The 16,995-nt window shown below is 40.4% G+C and overlaps 2 protein-coding genes across 2 annotated transcripts; both read right to left on the bottom strand.

The window, feature by feature from the left end:
• Positions 1-359: 359 nt before the first annotated feature.
• Positions 360-4,851, bottom strand: si:ch211-218o21.4 (protein FAM107B). The gene is made up of 4 exons (XM_058643524.1): positions 3,968-4,851; positions 2,829-2,931; positions 1,053-1,194; positions 360-923 (listed from the first exon to the last, which is right to left on the bottom strand). The coding sequence occupies exons 1-4, from the start codon at positions 4,077-4,079 to the stop codon at positions 804-806; spliced, it is 477 nt and encodes a 158-aa protein (XP_058499507.1). The 5' UTR covers positions 4,080-4,851; the 3' UTR covers positions 360-803.
• Positions 4,852-9,794: 4,943 nt separating this feature from the next.
• On the bottom strand, positions 9,795-16,947 carry efhd2 (EF-hand domain family, member D2). Its single transcript, XM_058643521.1, has 4 exons — positions 16,432-16,947; positions 12,435-12,582; positions 12,204-12,338; positions 9,795-10,657 (listed from the first exon to the last, which is right to left on the bottom strand). The coding sequence occupies exons 1-4, from the start codon at positions 16,722-16,724 to the stop codon at positions 10,526-10,528; spliced, it is 708 nt and encodes a 235-aa protein (XP_058499504.1). The 5' UTR covers positions 16,725-16,947; the 3' UTR covers positions 9,795-10,525.
• Between the last annotated feature and the right edge of the window lie 48 nt (positions 16,948-16,995).

Genomic DNA, 16,995 nt, shown 5'->3' with positions numbered 1-16,995 from the left:
CACGGTGGTGTAATGACTAACACTGTTGCCTCACAACAAGAAGGTCACTGAAGCAACAAACTAAAATTGATTTCTACACCTTATCACCCATTGGTTTATTTTCTGTGTGGACTTTGCATGTTCTGTGTGTGTGTGTGTTCCTAATCTCCAGCTCCAGATTAGGAATTAGGTAAATTGGATCGATTCATTTCTTTATATTCTCTTTTCATTCCATGCAGATGCACCAAGAACAAGACATCTCTGAACTAAAGTAGCCTATATTTAAATAACAACACAACTATTGTTCAATAACACATGTAGCATTTTAATAGAAAACACAATCAAAGTTTGATAATAATATAATAATAATAAGTCCAAGACCATGCTGGTTTCCACAACCTGCTGTTGAGCACCGGTAGCTGATGTCACACTATCCAGTATGTTAAGTATGTTAAGGAAAAGTTTAGCAGAAAGTTTAAAATGTACATCATGTCCAGAATATTCTCTGGTCCGGCTGTTTCCATGAAAATCCCCTCCAGAGCCGTGAAGAGCACAGTGAACTCTGACATCTTGAAACGGTCACTAGCACCATTCATGTCTGCTAAACCTTTTCCTGCCAACATGGCGGTGTAAACAAAGTGAATCTTGTGACGTCCAGAGCTGCAGCTTCTTTGAACAGATATAAAAGCAAACTGTTTCCATCAGATTGTGTATCTTCATGTTTTACAAATCATTAATCATACATTGTTACTTTTGCAGGGTACAACCAGAGGATGTTAAATTCAACCAGAGTTCATGATGCATTTAAGGTCCTCTGTGGCATTCTAGAGGTTCCCAGCCTTGTTCTGCATCACAGAGTGGATCTTTCTGAGGTTCTGTCTCACTCTGACAAACTCCATCAGTTGGGCTTCCTCTTGTTCTTTTTCTCCGTGTTTCTTCTCCTTCTGAAAGAAGAAAATGAAAAGCATTAGGTGCTAAATATTCATAAAACTTTGGACCCATTTGTACTTCATGTTTTCTTTCTTAAAGCAGTGTCATGGATTAAAAGCATGAACCTTATTACTGTCTCTGACCTCCAGTTGTTTCTGCTGACGTCTCAGCAGCACGTCCTCCAGAGGAGTCCTGCTCTGTCCCTCGTCCACCTGGTCACTCTGCACCCTCTTCCTCCTCTCCAGCACCTGCTGAAGTTCTGATCTGCTGCTCAGTGCCAGACCCCTGAGGCAACAGAGTATGAAACAGCTTCATTTGTCTGGATTCAGATGATTCAGTTGGACATCAAAAATGAAAAGTTGCAACATATGAAAGTATGTCTATGGTACATATTAATTGCATGGCTACACCAGAAATAAAACATGAACCATATTCTATCATAGATTCAGTTTTTAAATGATGCCAGTGCTTAAATCTTACTATTTTAAGTACCAGCAGTTTTATTTGCATACCGCACGAGTCTAGCGTTTGTTTCTATTGTCTGAGTTTTAATTGTTTATTGTTAAACAAGAACAATACCTATTAGGCAGATGATTCGCTGTGGCGATCAGTGGTCAGCAGTTGGTGGCCCATGGGCCAAAACTGGCCCCGCCAGCATCAGTATCTGGCCCGGAAGATGATTTACCAAATCTTTACCAAACCTGATCTTAAATTATTTGCTTATTGTCAGAAATAAAATCTATATTTCATATTGAGCTTTTATTTTATTTTATTTTATTGTTTTATATGAAGTTATTGAAATAGATTCTGTTTCTAGAATTGACAGTTAACCTAAACTAAAGAATAAAAATGAAAACACTGCTGTTGGGGGAATAAATGTCTATTTGCATTTGTTAGGCTCAAAGAAGAAGAAGCAGTAAATCTTATAATTGAAATGACACACAGTTACTATTAACAGTACGAGCACCTATATCTCACATGCACTTGTCTTCATAACAAGCTGCTGATTGTTAGGTTAAGGCAAACATGGGTTTTTGTTTCTGACTGAAGATGTTTTATTGCACTTTATCTGATGAAGAAACCATGTTTTGGCCCAAATATTCAATTGCTTACAAAACAAATTGGCCCTTGACCACATTTACTTGCTGATCCGTGCCCTAAAGGAAGAAGGCAAAAGAAGAAGGAGAATATCTATTAAAAGTGTTTCAAATGTGTTACTAATGTTTAGTTCTATTCACTGACTTCTTGCCACATTTGTGTCCTGGAGGACAGAATCATAACAGGACACCAAATAAAATGGACTGTGTGCTTGAAGTTTAAATAATGGTTGGAAATATACAAGGTGGCAAAATGTGAAACATAAATGTAGCTTTTAGTTATTTAATATAGTCTGAATATTTAAGTAAAAAGATGTCGTGGTATCTTTTATTTACTGAAGATTTTCATCATTTAGTGTTTAATGACTTAGTAATACAGACACATGGATAATGGGAGTACTGGCACTAGTTTTTTTCTCCCCACTTACTTCAAGCACTGAGTGATGTGATAATGTTTCTCTGGATTGGAGTCCGTAAACTTTGAGGTCAGATTAACCGAAGCAACACAAAAGATCCAGTGCTTTCACTGGTGCAAACCAGGTCCGTCTATCTATGAACATATCACTTTACTCTGCTTCAGGTTCCCATGCACTAAAGCACTGCGGCAGCATGGAGAGAGGGTGTATGATTGCATTTGTTTGTGAGACTGTCATGTATTCTTAATGAGAGCGACTTGAGAGGCAAATGACACACACAGAGAGAGAGAGAGAGAATACTAGAGGTGCTTACACAAATATTAACATGCTTCTTTTGTTTTCCTACAAAGATGTAAATCATGTTTGTAATAGAATCATATTTTAAAAGAGGGTGTGACTGTTGTACTTCTTGTGGGTCAGTAGCAGTTCCTTGTGAAGCTCATTATGAGTTCTCAGAGACTTGACGGGGGTCGAATGACCTGAGCGGGCTTCAGCTTGGACTTCTTTGCCTGATAAAGAAATCACATTAAAAAAAACCAAAAAAAAAACAGCATTTGATCACATCCACAACAAGCATCAGGTCAGACCAGTTCAGCTGTGGTGAGCAGAGACGCAGCTCAGACTGAACACCAGGTGGTCTGCAGTGGACACCGGACAGATGAAGACTGAACACTGTGATGTGATCAATTTGGATTTCAGCTACAGTGTCAGAGTCAGAGGAAGCTGAGACACATCAGATAACATAAGGGATTTGTTGGCCACAGACTAGAGATCCATGAATCCAGGTATTTCACAAACCTAGAGCCGGGTCCAACATGGAACCAGCAATCAGAAATACTAAATAAATACCCTAAATACTTATCATAACAAATTCTCACTCATTTTGTCCTGCTTTATCCTCCACATGAGGCTCGCGGGGGCGCTGGTGCCAATCCCAGCTGACATAGAGCAAAAGGTCGCCAGTCCATCACAGGGCCACATAGAGACAAACAACCATCCACTCTCACACTCACACCTGCGGTCAATTTAGAGTGTCCAATGTGTCCTAATCCCCAAATCTGCATGTTTTTGGACTGTGGGAGGAAATCGGAGAACCTGGAGAAAACTCACTCACACACACACACACATGTCCGCCCCGTGTGTGCGTGGGTTTTCTCCAGGTTCTCCATCTTCCCCCCACGTAAAACAAATTGAACAGTGATATTGCAAGGACCAGTGTGTAAGAATTAGTGACATCTAATGGCAAGACTGCAGATTATATGCCTCCATAAAACACAGCCCATACTTAAGGTGACAAATACCAAGTATTTTTAATTTAAGGCAGTTATAAACACTTATAAAAACATACGTATGAGTCATATATTCATATTTCTCCTGATAAACCCTGACAAACATGATGCTGATTACAAAGTAATGCTGAATGACTATGTAGGAAGTTATGTGAGGAAGGTAATGACTGACATTATAATCCCAGGACAATTGGGATTAGTCATCTCCTCCCACTCTTCTTTTTAACTTCCGACTTTAATGACGTATTGAACTGACCTTTTCTGTGATTGTTGGTCTGTGTTGTGTTTATCATCCTGTACGACGGGGCCACCGGGACGTCCATGTGTGCGGGATTATCGTTGTTAGGAAGTGAACCATTGAGGGACATGATCGCCTAGAGCAGAGAGGGCAGGGTGGTCTGGAAGGAGGTGGAAACACGGGGGCAGCAGAGTTGGCTCTTGGTGCATGAATAGTCTGGAGGGACCAGAGGACCTAACGTGGAGCCCCAGGTTCTCCGTCATACTGGGTCACTGCTGCTGCAGAGAGAGCCAAGAAAGAGTCAGTGTAACAACAAGAGAGATTGAAATCAGAGTGTGGACAGAGTTAGGTGGAGTAGAAAGCAGTGAGCAGGTGTGTGTGCGACATAACTCTTCTCAGAACAGAAGCGTTGATACTCAGTGATTAAAGAAAACACACAGTGTGAGACGAAAGAAACTGGAAACTGTGTAAACTGAAGAAAGGCTTGACCTACTCAAATGTAAATTAAACTTAAAGTGATAGTTCAGGTTTTTTGAAGTCCGGGTGTATGAGGCACAGTCATACAGCTGATGAAAGAGAAACACCCTCGACATCCATCAGGGCAGGTAGATCATGTACAAATGTCACAAAAATAAAACAAAATCACACATACAGTACAGTTTTTAATTTTCAGTGACATATTAGACCTTAAAAAAAATCAGCAGTTCATTGAAATAACAATAATTAATAACATAGCAAGGCTTTCTTGTATATCGTCTAAGACACAGCACTTTAAAAGGTGACAAAACGCAACTTGAACTTACTTAATTAATCAATAATGTGTGGAGTTCCACATGAAACTCACTCCGCGGGGCCGAGCTGCCTTTGGCCACAGGTCACACTTTGAACATGCCTGCCTTAAGCCTTCCACCGGTGCACAGTAATTACCCTTGTCATTTTACGCAGTAGGTGCCTTTTTAATTGTTTGCCCCTGCCATTCCAAATGTCTGTGCACGCCACTGACCCTAAACATGGCTGCCATCAGGAACATCATTTAGCCATTTAACAAAAAGTTAAGCTATGCCAGCTTAAGTGTACGATAATCTAACGTGCCAGTGCAGAACCTCTATCGCCCCCCAGTGGACTTCTAAGTAACTACCAAAATAGTTTAGTCTCAGCCCCACGTTTTTCTCTCCTGCACACAGAAACAGAGCGAGCAAAAGAGACTCCATGAAACTTTGAGCTGCCTGGTGAAGGAAACAGCAGCAGCAGCAGCAGCAGTAGCAGCTGTGACTGAACATGCAGGCATGTAGCAGGCAGCTATTCAGGGTGTGCTTGTTTTACTTTGTATCCTCAATCATGATGATAATAATACGACGTGCAGGTTCATTTTTAAGTGTTTAAGTGCAAAATCCTTTGCTTGAATTTGAGTAACTAACATTTTTCTATGGATTTTGGTGCCGGAGTGACAGTGGTTTTCAAAGCAGCACCTTTCAGTTTTGTGTCGAGGGCTGTCCATCAGTGAGACCAAGCAGCAAACATGTGCACTGACATATTTCATTTGTTAAGTGGCTATAATCTGTTTTCACTAATCACTTTAAGTTCCTTTGTTTCTTGTTGTAAGAGAATTACATAACACAATGTTAATGGTACAGAAATACTAAAATGCACACAAAATGCTCATTCTGTGTCTGTGTATTTCCTAAAGAGGTTGTACCTGTTACACCTCACACCAACACAGCAGAATCTTAAGGAAAATGAGAGCAGGCTTGAGTCCTACCTGAGTCGTACTGGTCCTTCATGTTGTCAGAGAACTTTAGCCATCGTGTGGAGCTCACACACACACACACACACACACACACACACACACTGATACTATGGAGAGTAGTGTTACCTGAGAGCTCTGGATGTCGCACTCACTCACTCACTCACTCTCTGTCTCTCCTCTGGTCAGTCGTCGGACTGACACAGTTTGATAAGTAGGACAAAGCCCTGCTATATCACACTGGTCAGCACTGACCACTTCACTGCTGCCAGGATTCTTTTATGCAAAACAATAAAACAATAAAACAAAAACATCTTATTATCAACAATAGGTTCTCCATGACAATCACATGAAGAGGTTGCTGACCTGCAAAAGCATATACACACTAATATATGCTTACATTAGTATTTATTAGGCATGGGACAATATGACAATATGAATATAACTTTGTGATTCTGCAGCAATCTCAACTAAGACAAATTTAAATCACTTAACTTTTGCATCAGATAGAGATTTTTAGAAAACAAATGATAGAAAAAACATAATAAAAGTCCTAGAATCAATGGGAAGAGGCAGCTTCCTACTTTCAAAATAAATCACTCTGACTGTATGTTGGTGAGCTGATAAAATGCAAGTATTTTAATAACAGATGCAGATCAAACTCAACAAGGAACTTTTTTTCCCCCAATCCATTACAGCTTTAAAGCTCCAGTACAGAACTCCTGTCGACCCCCGTAGACCTTTAAGTACAAACACGCTGACTTCTCTGCGGGGGGGGGGAGAGAGAGAGAGAAAGAGAAAGAGAAAGAGAGAGAGAGTAGTACTGGCAGAGCACACGTATTTCAATACTGGATGATGATGCTTGAGAGAAGCCAAAATCTTGAATTAATTAAAATTTGATTGTGAACTCCTACTGAGTGCCCAGGTCTATTTTCTAACAGCAGAATTGACTTATGGGAAGTTTGTGTTAGCACTTGGTGGCATTTTCAGCCAGTGTGTGCGCTTCACTAGTGCTGTGTGTTACTAGTAACTGACAGAAAATGTGTCACACTGCAGACAAACTAAACCGTGACTTTTTTTTTTTTTAAGTTGATCCAGATGAAGAATCTCTTTTGGAAAACTGAAACATTCAAATCATTCCATAATTTAGATCCACATTGACGGATGTTTAGGCCACATTTCATTGTGAAGAATCCTGACAATAGGGATGCACGCATACACCGTAAGGATAAAAGTATCTGGTCACACCTGTTAAGTATTAAATGAAGGTCAATGAAGGACAATCTTAACGCTTCATCAAACCAAGACACGTCACCAGTGCACAACGCAAGGACTATAAGGACATGGCTTCTATTCTATTCTATTGACAAGTTTGGTGTGGAAGTCCGGACCTCAACCCCATCGAGCACCTTTGGTATGAACTGGAACAGATTGTGAGCCACGTCTTCTCGTCCTACATCAGTGCTTGACTTCATCAATGCTTCGACAGAACGAATGGACACAAATTCACATAGAAACACTTCAAAATCACAAGGAAAGTCTTGTAAGAAGAGCGGAAGCTGTTATAGCAGCAAAAGAGGGACCGACTCCATATTAAAGTACTGTCTATGTATTTGTATATGTCATCACAGTTCCTGTTGGTGTCATGGTCATGTGTGATCATGCCAGTAACCTCAGTACTGTGGTTTTTACAGGGGCAGATCCATCAACCTCTCACTGCTACACAACCAGGAAGCACATCAGTGACCTCAAGTGGACACAATAAGAACTGCAGCAGAAAAGAAAACACTGAGATCAGACAACATCTTTGTAAATAACTATAATTCATCAAGGTTTACATTGTTCCCGTTTACATTTGTGTTGCTGTAGAGTGAAAAGGCCTGTGATTTGGCACCTGCTCAGGAAAACAGTCATGACAGGAAGGAAAGAACCCAGTGTTTGCACTCAACTCCACATCACTGTTTGTCATTTTGAATGGAATGATATTTAAAATGAATTGCCCTTTTTGTTTTGTTTACACAGTGTTGACATAATCCTGCACAAGCTTAATAAAGAACCATCAAGGAAATACAAAAAAGGAATGTTTGCAAATATAAAAAGGAGCCCTTCCTACCAAAAATAACTCATTTAAGTCCAGACTAAATCTGAAATACAGTCAAATCAGATTTAAAAAAATACTGTGATGACATTTGTTTGATTATTGATTAAGAACATTTCACTTTCACAACAACTATGCTCTGGCACATTTAACGTAGTAAAAAGCAAACGTTTGTCTCTCATACGTTAACAAAATGGTTCAATAGCAAACATCTAAGATACGAAATCCAACCAACAAAGCAAAATTAATAGGTTCCCTACAAAAATGACAAATCTTTGAGATTATATAAAGAGATAAACTCATATAAAAACTAGTATCTGAATTTAGAAACCCCCCGTACACCACACACACATAAGTCATTAGGATTGTATACAGCATTTAAGAAGAAGAAATATCTGATACATGTGAAGTGAATGTGTGACATAATGACCGTAAACTCTGGTAAACTCTTTGTTTTCAGATTTTTCAGCTTCTTAAATGTGAATATTTTCTGGGTTCTTTGCTCCATGTAACAAAGAAAACATTAAAACTGAATCATTTTGGTTTGTGGACATAGGAACATCATCATTTCCAGATTTGCTAAACACAAGAAGCACTCGATCAATCAAGAAAATAATCTTTAGTTGCAGCCCTACAACGGAGCAACGCCCTCTTAATCCTACATCATCTGCCTAAAACACAAATATAGGCTCACAACTGAACAGCGTGCACAGTCACACTGTAACACAACATCTTCAGGTCTTTGTGGACATAAACGAGGTCCATGAGTGTTTGCATACACAGCAGAACAGGGACGGATGTCAACATCAGGTCTAAACAACAAAACTTCTGTCTGTCCTTTCACTAAACTTAGGAGATTTGTGTTAAACCATCTGTGTGAGACCAACGTTATCTCACACTGTACTAAATGAATAATGTGTATGAGTTATTGTGCGATTGTCATCTGTAAGTTTAAGTGCTTGTTTTTCTTTAATTGAACGTCTGCTGCCTGATTATCTTTCATCACATTATCCGTGTTATCTTCAGTCTAAAAGTAATTATGCTCACGAGAACGATTTGTCACACAATCTTTGGGATTATCGATGTTTTGAATTCAGGATGATGATGATGTCAAACGAACGTTAACAGTGACATCAACGTTTGAAACACGAGCTCTGGAGTTAACACGTACATCAAATGACCGTGGAAGTGCAAAAATGTGCAAATCTTCTGGCTAGAAAAGATTCACCTGATCCCAGAAAAGTCAAGGATTTCACGAGCGAGGGTCACGGGGTCACGGGGTCACGGGAGAAAAACAAGGATTTCACATTAGTGACAGAACAGTGATTGAACTCTGGAAGCTTTTAAACACACACTGCTATAACGGCACATGGGAGGGTTCATACAGTGAGAGCACTTTTTAAAATATGGAACCTTGTGTGGATTCATCCATTCATCCATTCATTCATTCATTCATTTAGGTTTAGACAAACATTTTACAAACTCACTTCATTGCTGAGTCTTTGATGTACGAGTGCAAACCATTAAACCACTGGTCTACGAATGAAACCTGAAGCCGCTTTCAGAATTCTACCTCTACTGGAAGTGAAACTTCAGAGTGAATGGGTGAGTGTCCCGCTTCCAGGATGAACAAGCAATGGATCATGCAGGGAATCTTCTGCCTCTCACCCAGGCAATCTCCAGAGATTCTCCTGAGACACAAAAAGCCCCAGCGTACAATCTCTGGAGTTAAGTGCACGTCTGAAAGTGGTTTGAGTGATTTACCAGAACATTTGTTTTTGGATAACTGATTTAAAAAGCTTTCAGGTGGTCTGATGGTTTGTGTTGAGCAGACTCTACATCTCCAGAACTCAGCAATGAAGCTTGTGAATGACAGTAAAATGACCCACCACCACCACCACCAAGTACCATCCCAGACCACAACCAAAATCTACTCCGTACCCAGCCCCGAACCCCAGTGTACAAAAATAAAAGAAAACTGTGAGAACTCTATTTGTTGCTGCTATTTGTTCACCATTTAACACATTTAACGAGTCACAGTGGATAGAACACAAGTTACGGAATGAATGAAGTCAACGAAATATAACTCAGACGCACAAGTGCATTCATCAGCAGTCTACACAATTACTCAGGAGGTAAGTACAGTAGTACCTCCTGAGTAACTTTAGCTACAGTTGAGATCCCACAGATGGTGGCTGTGTGTGTGTGTGTGTGTTTATCCCTTCAGGTATAACAGGATTCAGGAAGGCAGAATGGGCTTAATCCTTTCCATATACCTCACAGTTTAAAGAGGGTGAAGGAAAGATGAGAAAACACTGTTGTTTTTTTTTTTTTTTTTTAACTCTACTAGATCAGATTTTTCTTCTGTGGAACGTAATCCGTTGACCCCTGTGGGTCAGCACCCCCCACTGTGCCAGCACAGTGGCCACAGAGTGGATATTTGGGTAACAAAAATGAGCAGACACAAAGAATTGTCCATAAATGTAGCTCAGCAATCCTGCTTTAGTTGCATCCTGATGTTTGAAGGCATTACTGAGCTTTAGAGATACAAATATACAAATGAATCACTGAATTTTGTTTTTCCTGCTGATTTTTTTTTCGTTATGTATTATAGACTATTGGTCCAAAATGTACGGGACTTTGGGTCGACTCAGAACACTGTCTGACAGACACCGGGCATTCAAACACACTCTGTCAGAGAGTGAAAAAGTCCTGAGATGAGAGAGAAAGGTGGTCATTTAAAAGCCAACTTCAGGTCATTGAAAGCAGCTCGTCTCTGTTTCTGCTCCTCGGCCTGCTTCTTCTTCTCCTCCTGCTCCTGACGGATCTCTGCCTCAAACTTGTTGGACTCATTGATGGCCTTGACCTGAACAACAGGAAAACACAGAGTGTGTCAGAGAGAGAGAGAGAGAGAGAGTGAGAGAGAAGTGGAAACATTAGCTCAAACATCACTATAACGTCCAAAACCCCGGCCTCGCCCCTCTGACTCAGATCAGGTATCTTCCCCTGAGGACCACTCTCTTCTAACATGTTCTAAAAGACATTGTGGAGTGTGGTGTCAATATGTTCCCATGGTTTAAATTAACATTACCTCAGTAGTTGTAAAATGACTTCGCTTCAGGCTCAGGTTAGGTAAGACCCAGAAATCAGAAAGCCCGTCGGGTTTGACTCAGACCTGAGCTGCACACTAGCTCACATTATCCAGAATGGAACAATTCAAGATTAACTCTTTTTCCTGTTCAAGCACAAATTATAAGAACTAGTGCTGTCAAACGATTACAATATTTAAATCGCATTAATGTCATAGTTAACTCGCATTTTTATCTATTATAAATGTCCCTTGATTTCTTTTTGTCCCATTATTTCTTCTCATTTGAATGCTCTTATCAACATAGAAAAGGGGATTGGCTTGCTTTATTGAGACAATATCTCAATATCACCCTGTATATTTGGAGTTATTCCTCTTATTGTGAGTGCCGCACAATAATAAGAGAGGCTGTGTATCACCCTGCAGTGCTGTGAATAAACGTTAATCTCACAATCAAATATTCATGCTTTAACTGATAGCATGAATAAGAACACAGACTCTCACAAACACACTGCCCCGCCCCCCAGGTCCCTATCCCGATCCAATCCTTCACCTATCGAGTATGTGCCTTAAATGCCTTAATTCTTAAATGTGCCTTAAACATTGTTATTTTGTTTTTCTTTTTTAATGGTCACTGTTGGTAAAATAAATAATGTTGCTTAGTTTAGATAGAAATGATAGAAAGCAGCCTTCAGCCTCACAGCAGGAATCTCTGGTGGACAAAGAGCTCTGTGTTTGTGTACAACACGACTCCACGTGTTTATCTAACGTGTAGTTTGATACCAGAGTGTTTCCATTTATATTTATCAAATATGAAAGTGGCGCTGTCTTTGTTTGTCCCAACAACAATGTGTCTGTGTGTATGTGTGCGTCACAGTGACGGACAGAGCAGGGCAGATGAAAATGAGACCTTGTTTTAAAATATGACCAATGACATCATCACAGGCGATAATGAAATACAAACCACTATGAAGCGGTCCCAGATAAAGTCCTGCTACAGTCTACAGCTGACCTACATGAAGGACCTGCTCACTCTTCAGCAGGAGTGAAAGTTCAGGGAGAGGTGACCAGGGTGTTTGCTGATCTCCTATGCCCAGATTACCTCCAATCCAATACTTGAGCTCGAGATGAGGTCATCCCTACTCTCAGTAATATCCATTATGAAGCTGGTAATATCACCGGTACAGACGAGTCAGTCTGAAAACTATAACGCTTGGTTGTTATCATATTTGAGGCCCACATGCTGGATTGGGTGTGGACGAATGGCTTAATCTGTGTGACTTTGTGGGCGTGTATGTGATAAGAAACACGGTCTGTGTCATACTTTGGCTTCAAAGAAGGTCTTGGCTCCTTTAACTCCCTCTGTGGAGACGTCGATTTCAGAGAGGCGAGCGAGGACACAGAGGCCGCTGTCTTCTGCCAGCTCTCCTGCTGCCGCTTTTCTGAAAATCAGCAGGAACTGAAGGGTACAGGAAGAGAACAGGAACACGAGTGTAAGAAAGAGACGAATGTAACCTCCTTCCTGAATAACTCTAATCTGGTTTTCTTCATTTACCTCTCTGAAATTGAGTTTGTTGTCCAGGTCCTCGTCTACTTCCTTGATCATGTTCTTCAAACCGAGGTGTGTCTGCGGAGCACCGAGCTTCTCCATCATCAGTTTCAGCTCCATCAGGTCAATGTAGTTGTCTTTCCCAGTATCATACCTTCACAGGGAAAAGAGCGAAAATACAGCCGTCACTGCTTGGCTTCAGACTTCAATCTGACCTCATTTCCTGTATTCTATGGAGGAACTGTTCCTTTAAGAGATGTCGTGAAAGGGCTATTTTTTCTGACTGGCCAAACATCCTGTGAAGGGGCAGTGCACTCAGCTTAAGATGACAATCATACAATTATGACCAATATCTTCTCATGCTCCCACAGTCCAGTTAAACATCGACCTCACCGAGTACGAGTACCAGGAGTTATCTAGTGACCTGTAAATGTCATCTCAGCTTGACTCAGATTCAAATCTATTTTGAGAAATGTATTTTTGTAAAAGGTTTATGCAGAAAATATAGACAGATGGGGGTTTGAGTTCACAGGACAGAAAAAGAACTGTTCTGTCCTCATGGAGACCAAAACCTGGTCCTAATGTGGAGAAGACCCTCATCTTTGAAGGAACTGGTTAAGTTTAGGGCTTACATTTGAGTTGTGCTTAGGTTAACTGCTTGTGATTAAGGTTGGGTATAACACCATCCAAATGAGTCACTGCATGTCCTTAAAAGGACAGCTGCATATATGTGTGTGTGTGTGTGTGTGTGTGTGTATTCACAGCACCACAGAGGTGTCAACAAAAACAGGTCTCTTCACTTCTCTAAACCCTGAATAAGTCAAACACAAATTGCAGAACTAGTCTGAACTTCACATTAGATTGAGTACAGCAGCTGAATGTGTCTTCTCGTTTTTAAACTTTAATTATAGGATTGAATACATACTGTTGTTGTGTGAATAGAAGGGACTAGTACAGCATTACCCTCATAGACCATCTGCGACCAACCGGGAAATAAGAATATATTGTACTACCACCTGGGGCGACGCCACTAGTTGCAGAAAGAACTGTGTGAATCACAGTCTATGGGAAAATTAGGCTCTTCTTCTCACGTGATGTATAGCATCATTAAACATTTTCCTAAAAAGGTTAATGGTATCAATCCCAAGTTCCAGGTCTTCTTCAATTAAAGATGATGTCAATTTTATACAATAATGTATGGCAGATATGAGTGGACACCAGTGTGATTGACAGCTTCTGTTGCCAAACAGCGGCCGGGCTGCGAGTGACACCTCTGACTTTCCAGTTGCAAAATGTGGCGTCAACCAAAATTGCAATTCCAGGAAGCTTCAAAGAGGAAATTCAGATTTGTCTTATGGGTGACATCAGGACCCGGTGTCACTCAGTTAGACTGCAGTAAACACATACAGACCATTCAGTTTACTCCAGGACACACTTCACTGCAGCTTTTCAGACTCTTAAGATTTCAATTAATGATAAAATACTCAAACTATACTATGATTGGGGTTGAACCTTCAAACTGGGCCTTAAAGAAAATGGGTGTAAGTACGTAGCTCGTTTAAAATGCCTGAACAGGCCTGAACATGACAGGAAGCTGAAGAATCTGAGCATCACCCAAGAAAAAGAGCCAGAATTCACAGACTTGCAAAAACAAAACTCTTTGAGTCAGTTTTCCCTCCTCAGGGAGGAAAACGTGTCAGCACTAAAAGCCAGGAAGAGCAGAAGGAACAGAGGACAGAAGATAAGGCTTATAAAATAAATTAAATAACAATTGCAGCAATATAAATTGAATTAATATAATGTATATGCAGTTTGCAAACAAACATTTTGAGATAAAACACATAATCACTTTAAATACTTGTGTGAAAGCTTTCTTCTAACCATAAATACGTTTAAAACCACAATTAAGTGGGTCAACTTTCACAAGTCACAAGCACAAACCATAAATACTTTTGACGTTTATCATAATCACTGACCATCCAAACCTATACAACAATACTACCAATCAATTTGGATTAGAAATCATCTTTGTTTGTGGTTTTTAAATATTATGTTATTGTGTATGTGTAAAACACTAGTTTGTACCAGCATGTTTTTAAAAACATGTTGTGCAAATACTGCTTAACTTACTTTAAGTCTTTAATTTGACACTGTCAGCTTCACAAAACAGAAGCACTGCATTTAACAAATACACCAACGTCCACTTCAGTGACAGCAAAGACTGCATGGGTCTTAAAAAGACGATGACTAACTGGCAACATCCTGCATGATGCTCACTCTCACTCTGAATCATCACTCCACCATTAAAATACCATAGTGAGTTCAGGAAGTTGACAAATGGCTCCTTTTCAAAGACAGTGACCCTAATCAACTCGAGTATCACTTCCGCAGCACTGCAGGAGCGGCCTGTTGATCCTCATTACTTTACTAATGTAACTAAATTCACTATAAACACATAAAACTCACTGAATTATTACTATAGTTTATAGATGAATTACTACTATACTATAGACCAGCTCCACAGGTTCTTGGTCAAACCTAGTATGCAAATACTTTTTACTACTTTAAAAAAAGTAAAATGTGGGCCTAAGATAAAAGTTAGTTTAATTATCTTAAAACGATGGATACTAACTCAGATTACAGACCACACCCTGCAGGAACATTAGCTCAGCAGGTGTGAGGAAAAATGTTTTGCCTCAAAAGAAGAAGCTTTTAGAACCAAAGTCAAACAGCAGCTCAACAGTCAAGGTCTGAACTGACCCTCACATATTCATGCACATTCATGTCTCATTTTTATAGAGACAAAATTATCAGAACTGTCAAAACTCATGTGCACATGTCATTATACTGAAAATGATAATAAAGGTCAAAAATTCACACCTAACTCCAGGAAGCGAGGATTTTTGGATTTCTAAGAAATCTGAAAGGTCAACGTTTTTATTATTAGAGGCGTCTACCATTCATAGACTATATATAAAAATGAATGTAGTCTAAACAAACTCCCTCAAGATTTATAATTTAATTGGCACCATGTCAACTTTTGGAACAGGAAGTTCAGACATCAGCTGTACCTGTTGGACAATGCCTGCTGTCATACACTCGTACAGGCTGGGATTTATTACTGGTTTTCTTCTTAATGGGCACATAATGTATCATAAATAAGAAGAATCCACATTAACCTGCTGGTTTTGAAAATATGTTTGGCTAATTTCCTTTCTTCCTCCAACTAATGTGCATCTCTCAAATGGGAGGTTTGTGTCGGCACATGTATATATTGTATAAACTAAATGACACATGAAACAACTGGTTAAAACACTACATTTAGTCAAATTCACTTTTGGATGAAAGTTGAAGTGATAATCTGCCAGTTAATGCAATAATAGGTGACCAATGGCAAATAGTCAAAGAGTCAAACATCTGCAGGATTGTTCTCCCATAATGATGTGTTTTTATACACAAATCAGGTCCTGCAAGTAAATGAAAGCTGTATCTCACTTCCTTGTCATTGTATTGCACAATGTCCCCACCCTGCAATCAGTCAAGCTGCAGAAATGCACTGTTGGACTATAAACACTCATTCTTTTCTTTACCATAAAGTCACATTTTCCTTTATTACACTTATTAACTCATAAAGCATGGTGAGGTCTTTGCTGCTCCTGTACTGTCTTTAAGGTTTTTTTCTTATAAGATTATAAAAATGACATTATCCCACTAATCTTACTGTTTACTTCCAGCCATTGTTTGTGCTACATTTCTAACAACTACTAGTGAACAGATGATGTGCCTTTATAATTATATAACTATACAATGCATGTTTTATTAAAGCAGTGACCTACATTAAGCAACACGCCAACTCTACTTCCTTATATGAGCAATATTGCTTCTCCACACTCTCCTCAGATCACATGGCCTGAAGCAGCAGCAGGGGCAGCAGGAGTAGTAGGAGTAGTAGTAAGAGGAGGAGGAGGAGGAGGAGGGTCAGTGTCAGTGTGAACTTACTCACATTTTGAACATCTTCTCCATGTCTTTGATCTGTTTTCGGGAGAACTCCTTAAACTCGGTGTACGGGTTGCACACCTTCAAGCTGGGCTGGCACGGCTCACCCACGCCCTCGTTTAACGCCCCTCTTCGCGCCAGCTTAGCCCCCAGCTCCGAGTCTGCGTTGGCCGCGCTCTCCTTCTCCTCGCTCTCACCCTGTGGTCCGGGCTCGTCCACGTCCACGGCCACGGGCGCCTCGGCTCCCTCTTCGATCAGAAGCCGGCGGCCGAGTTTCTGGGACAGCTCGTCTGAGGCCATTTTTGCCGTCTAGAGACGCGGTGTGTGGGGCTAATTTAAGAGTTCAGACGTGTTTCGTTCCCTGCTCTCCACAGAAGCTGTGTTCGTGAAATAGTAGCCGATACAAACACAGAGTGTTAATGTTGTCCCACGCTCAGATTTATCAGCACTGACTCAGACTTGTGCTCTGATAAACGTCTCCACGCAGGATGTTGTGTATCGGCTCATTAGCTACGTTGCACTCGTCAGACGTCTCGCGCTGCCGCGCCCCGCCTTTTAAAAAGACAGGCAC

The sequence above is a fragment of the Solea solea genome, chromosome 11, assembly GCF_958295425.1.
Source record: "Solea solea chromosome 11, fSolSol10.1, whole genome shotgun sequence".
NCBI classification, from domain to species: domain Eukaryota; kingdom Metazoa; phylum Chordata; class Actinopteri; order Pleuronectiformes; family Soleidae; genus Solea; species Solea solea.
The sequence above is the reverse complement of the archived record's forward strand: the minus strand, read 5'-3'. Positions and strand labels throughout refer to the sequence as shown.

What these genes read in the sequence shown, in the direction of transcription:
- si:ch211-218o21.4 (XM_058643524.1), bottom strand. Translation starts at nt 4,079, where the DNA reads ATGTCCCTCAATGGTTCACTTCCTAACAACGATAATCCCGCACACATG. An exon ending in GACCAACAATCACAGAAAAG is followed by an intron (nt 2,932 to 3,967) that starts GTCAGTTCAATA and finishes TTTCTTTATCAG; the next exon opens with GCAAAGAAGTCCAAGCTGAA. An exon ending in GTCAGCAGAAACAACTGGAG is followed by an intron (nt 924 to 1,052) that starts GTCAGAGACAGT and finishes TTCTTCTTTCAG; the next exon opens with AAGGAGAAGAAACACGGAGA.
- efhd2 (XM_058643521.1), bottom strand. Translation starts at nt 16,724, where the DNA reads ATGGCCTCAGACGAGCTGTCCCAGAAACTCGGCCGCCGGCTTCTGATC. An exon ending in ACAAACTCAATTTCAGAGAG is followed by an intron (nt 12,339 to 12,434) that starts GTAAATGAAGAA and finishes TGTACCCTTCAG; the next exon opens with TTCCTGCTGATTTTCAGAAA. An exon ending in AGACCTTCTTTGAAGCCAAA is followed by an intron (nt 10,658 to 12,203) that starts GTATGACACAGA and finishes CCTGTTGTTCAG; the next exon opens with GTCAAGGCCATCAATGAGTC.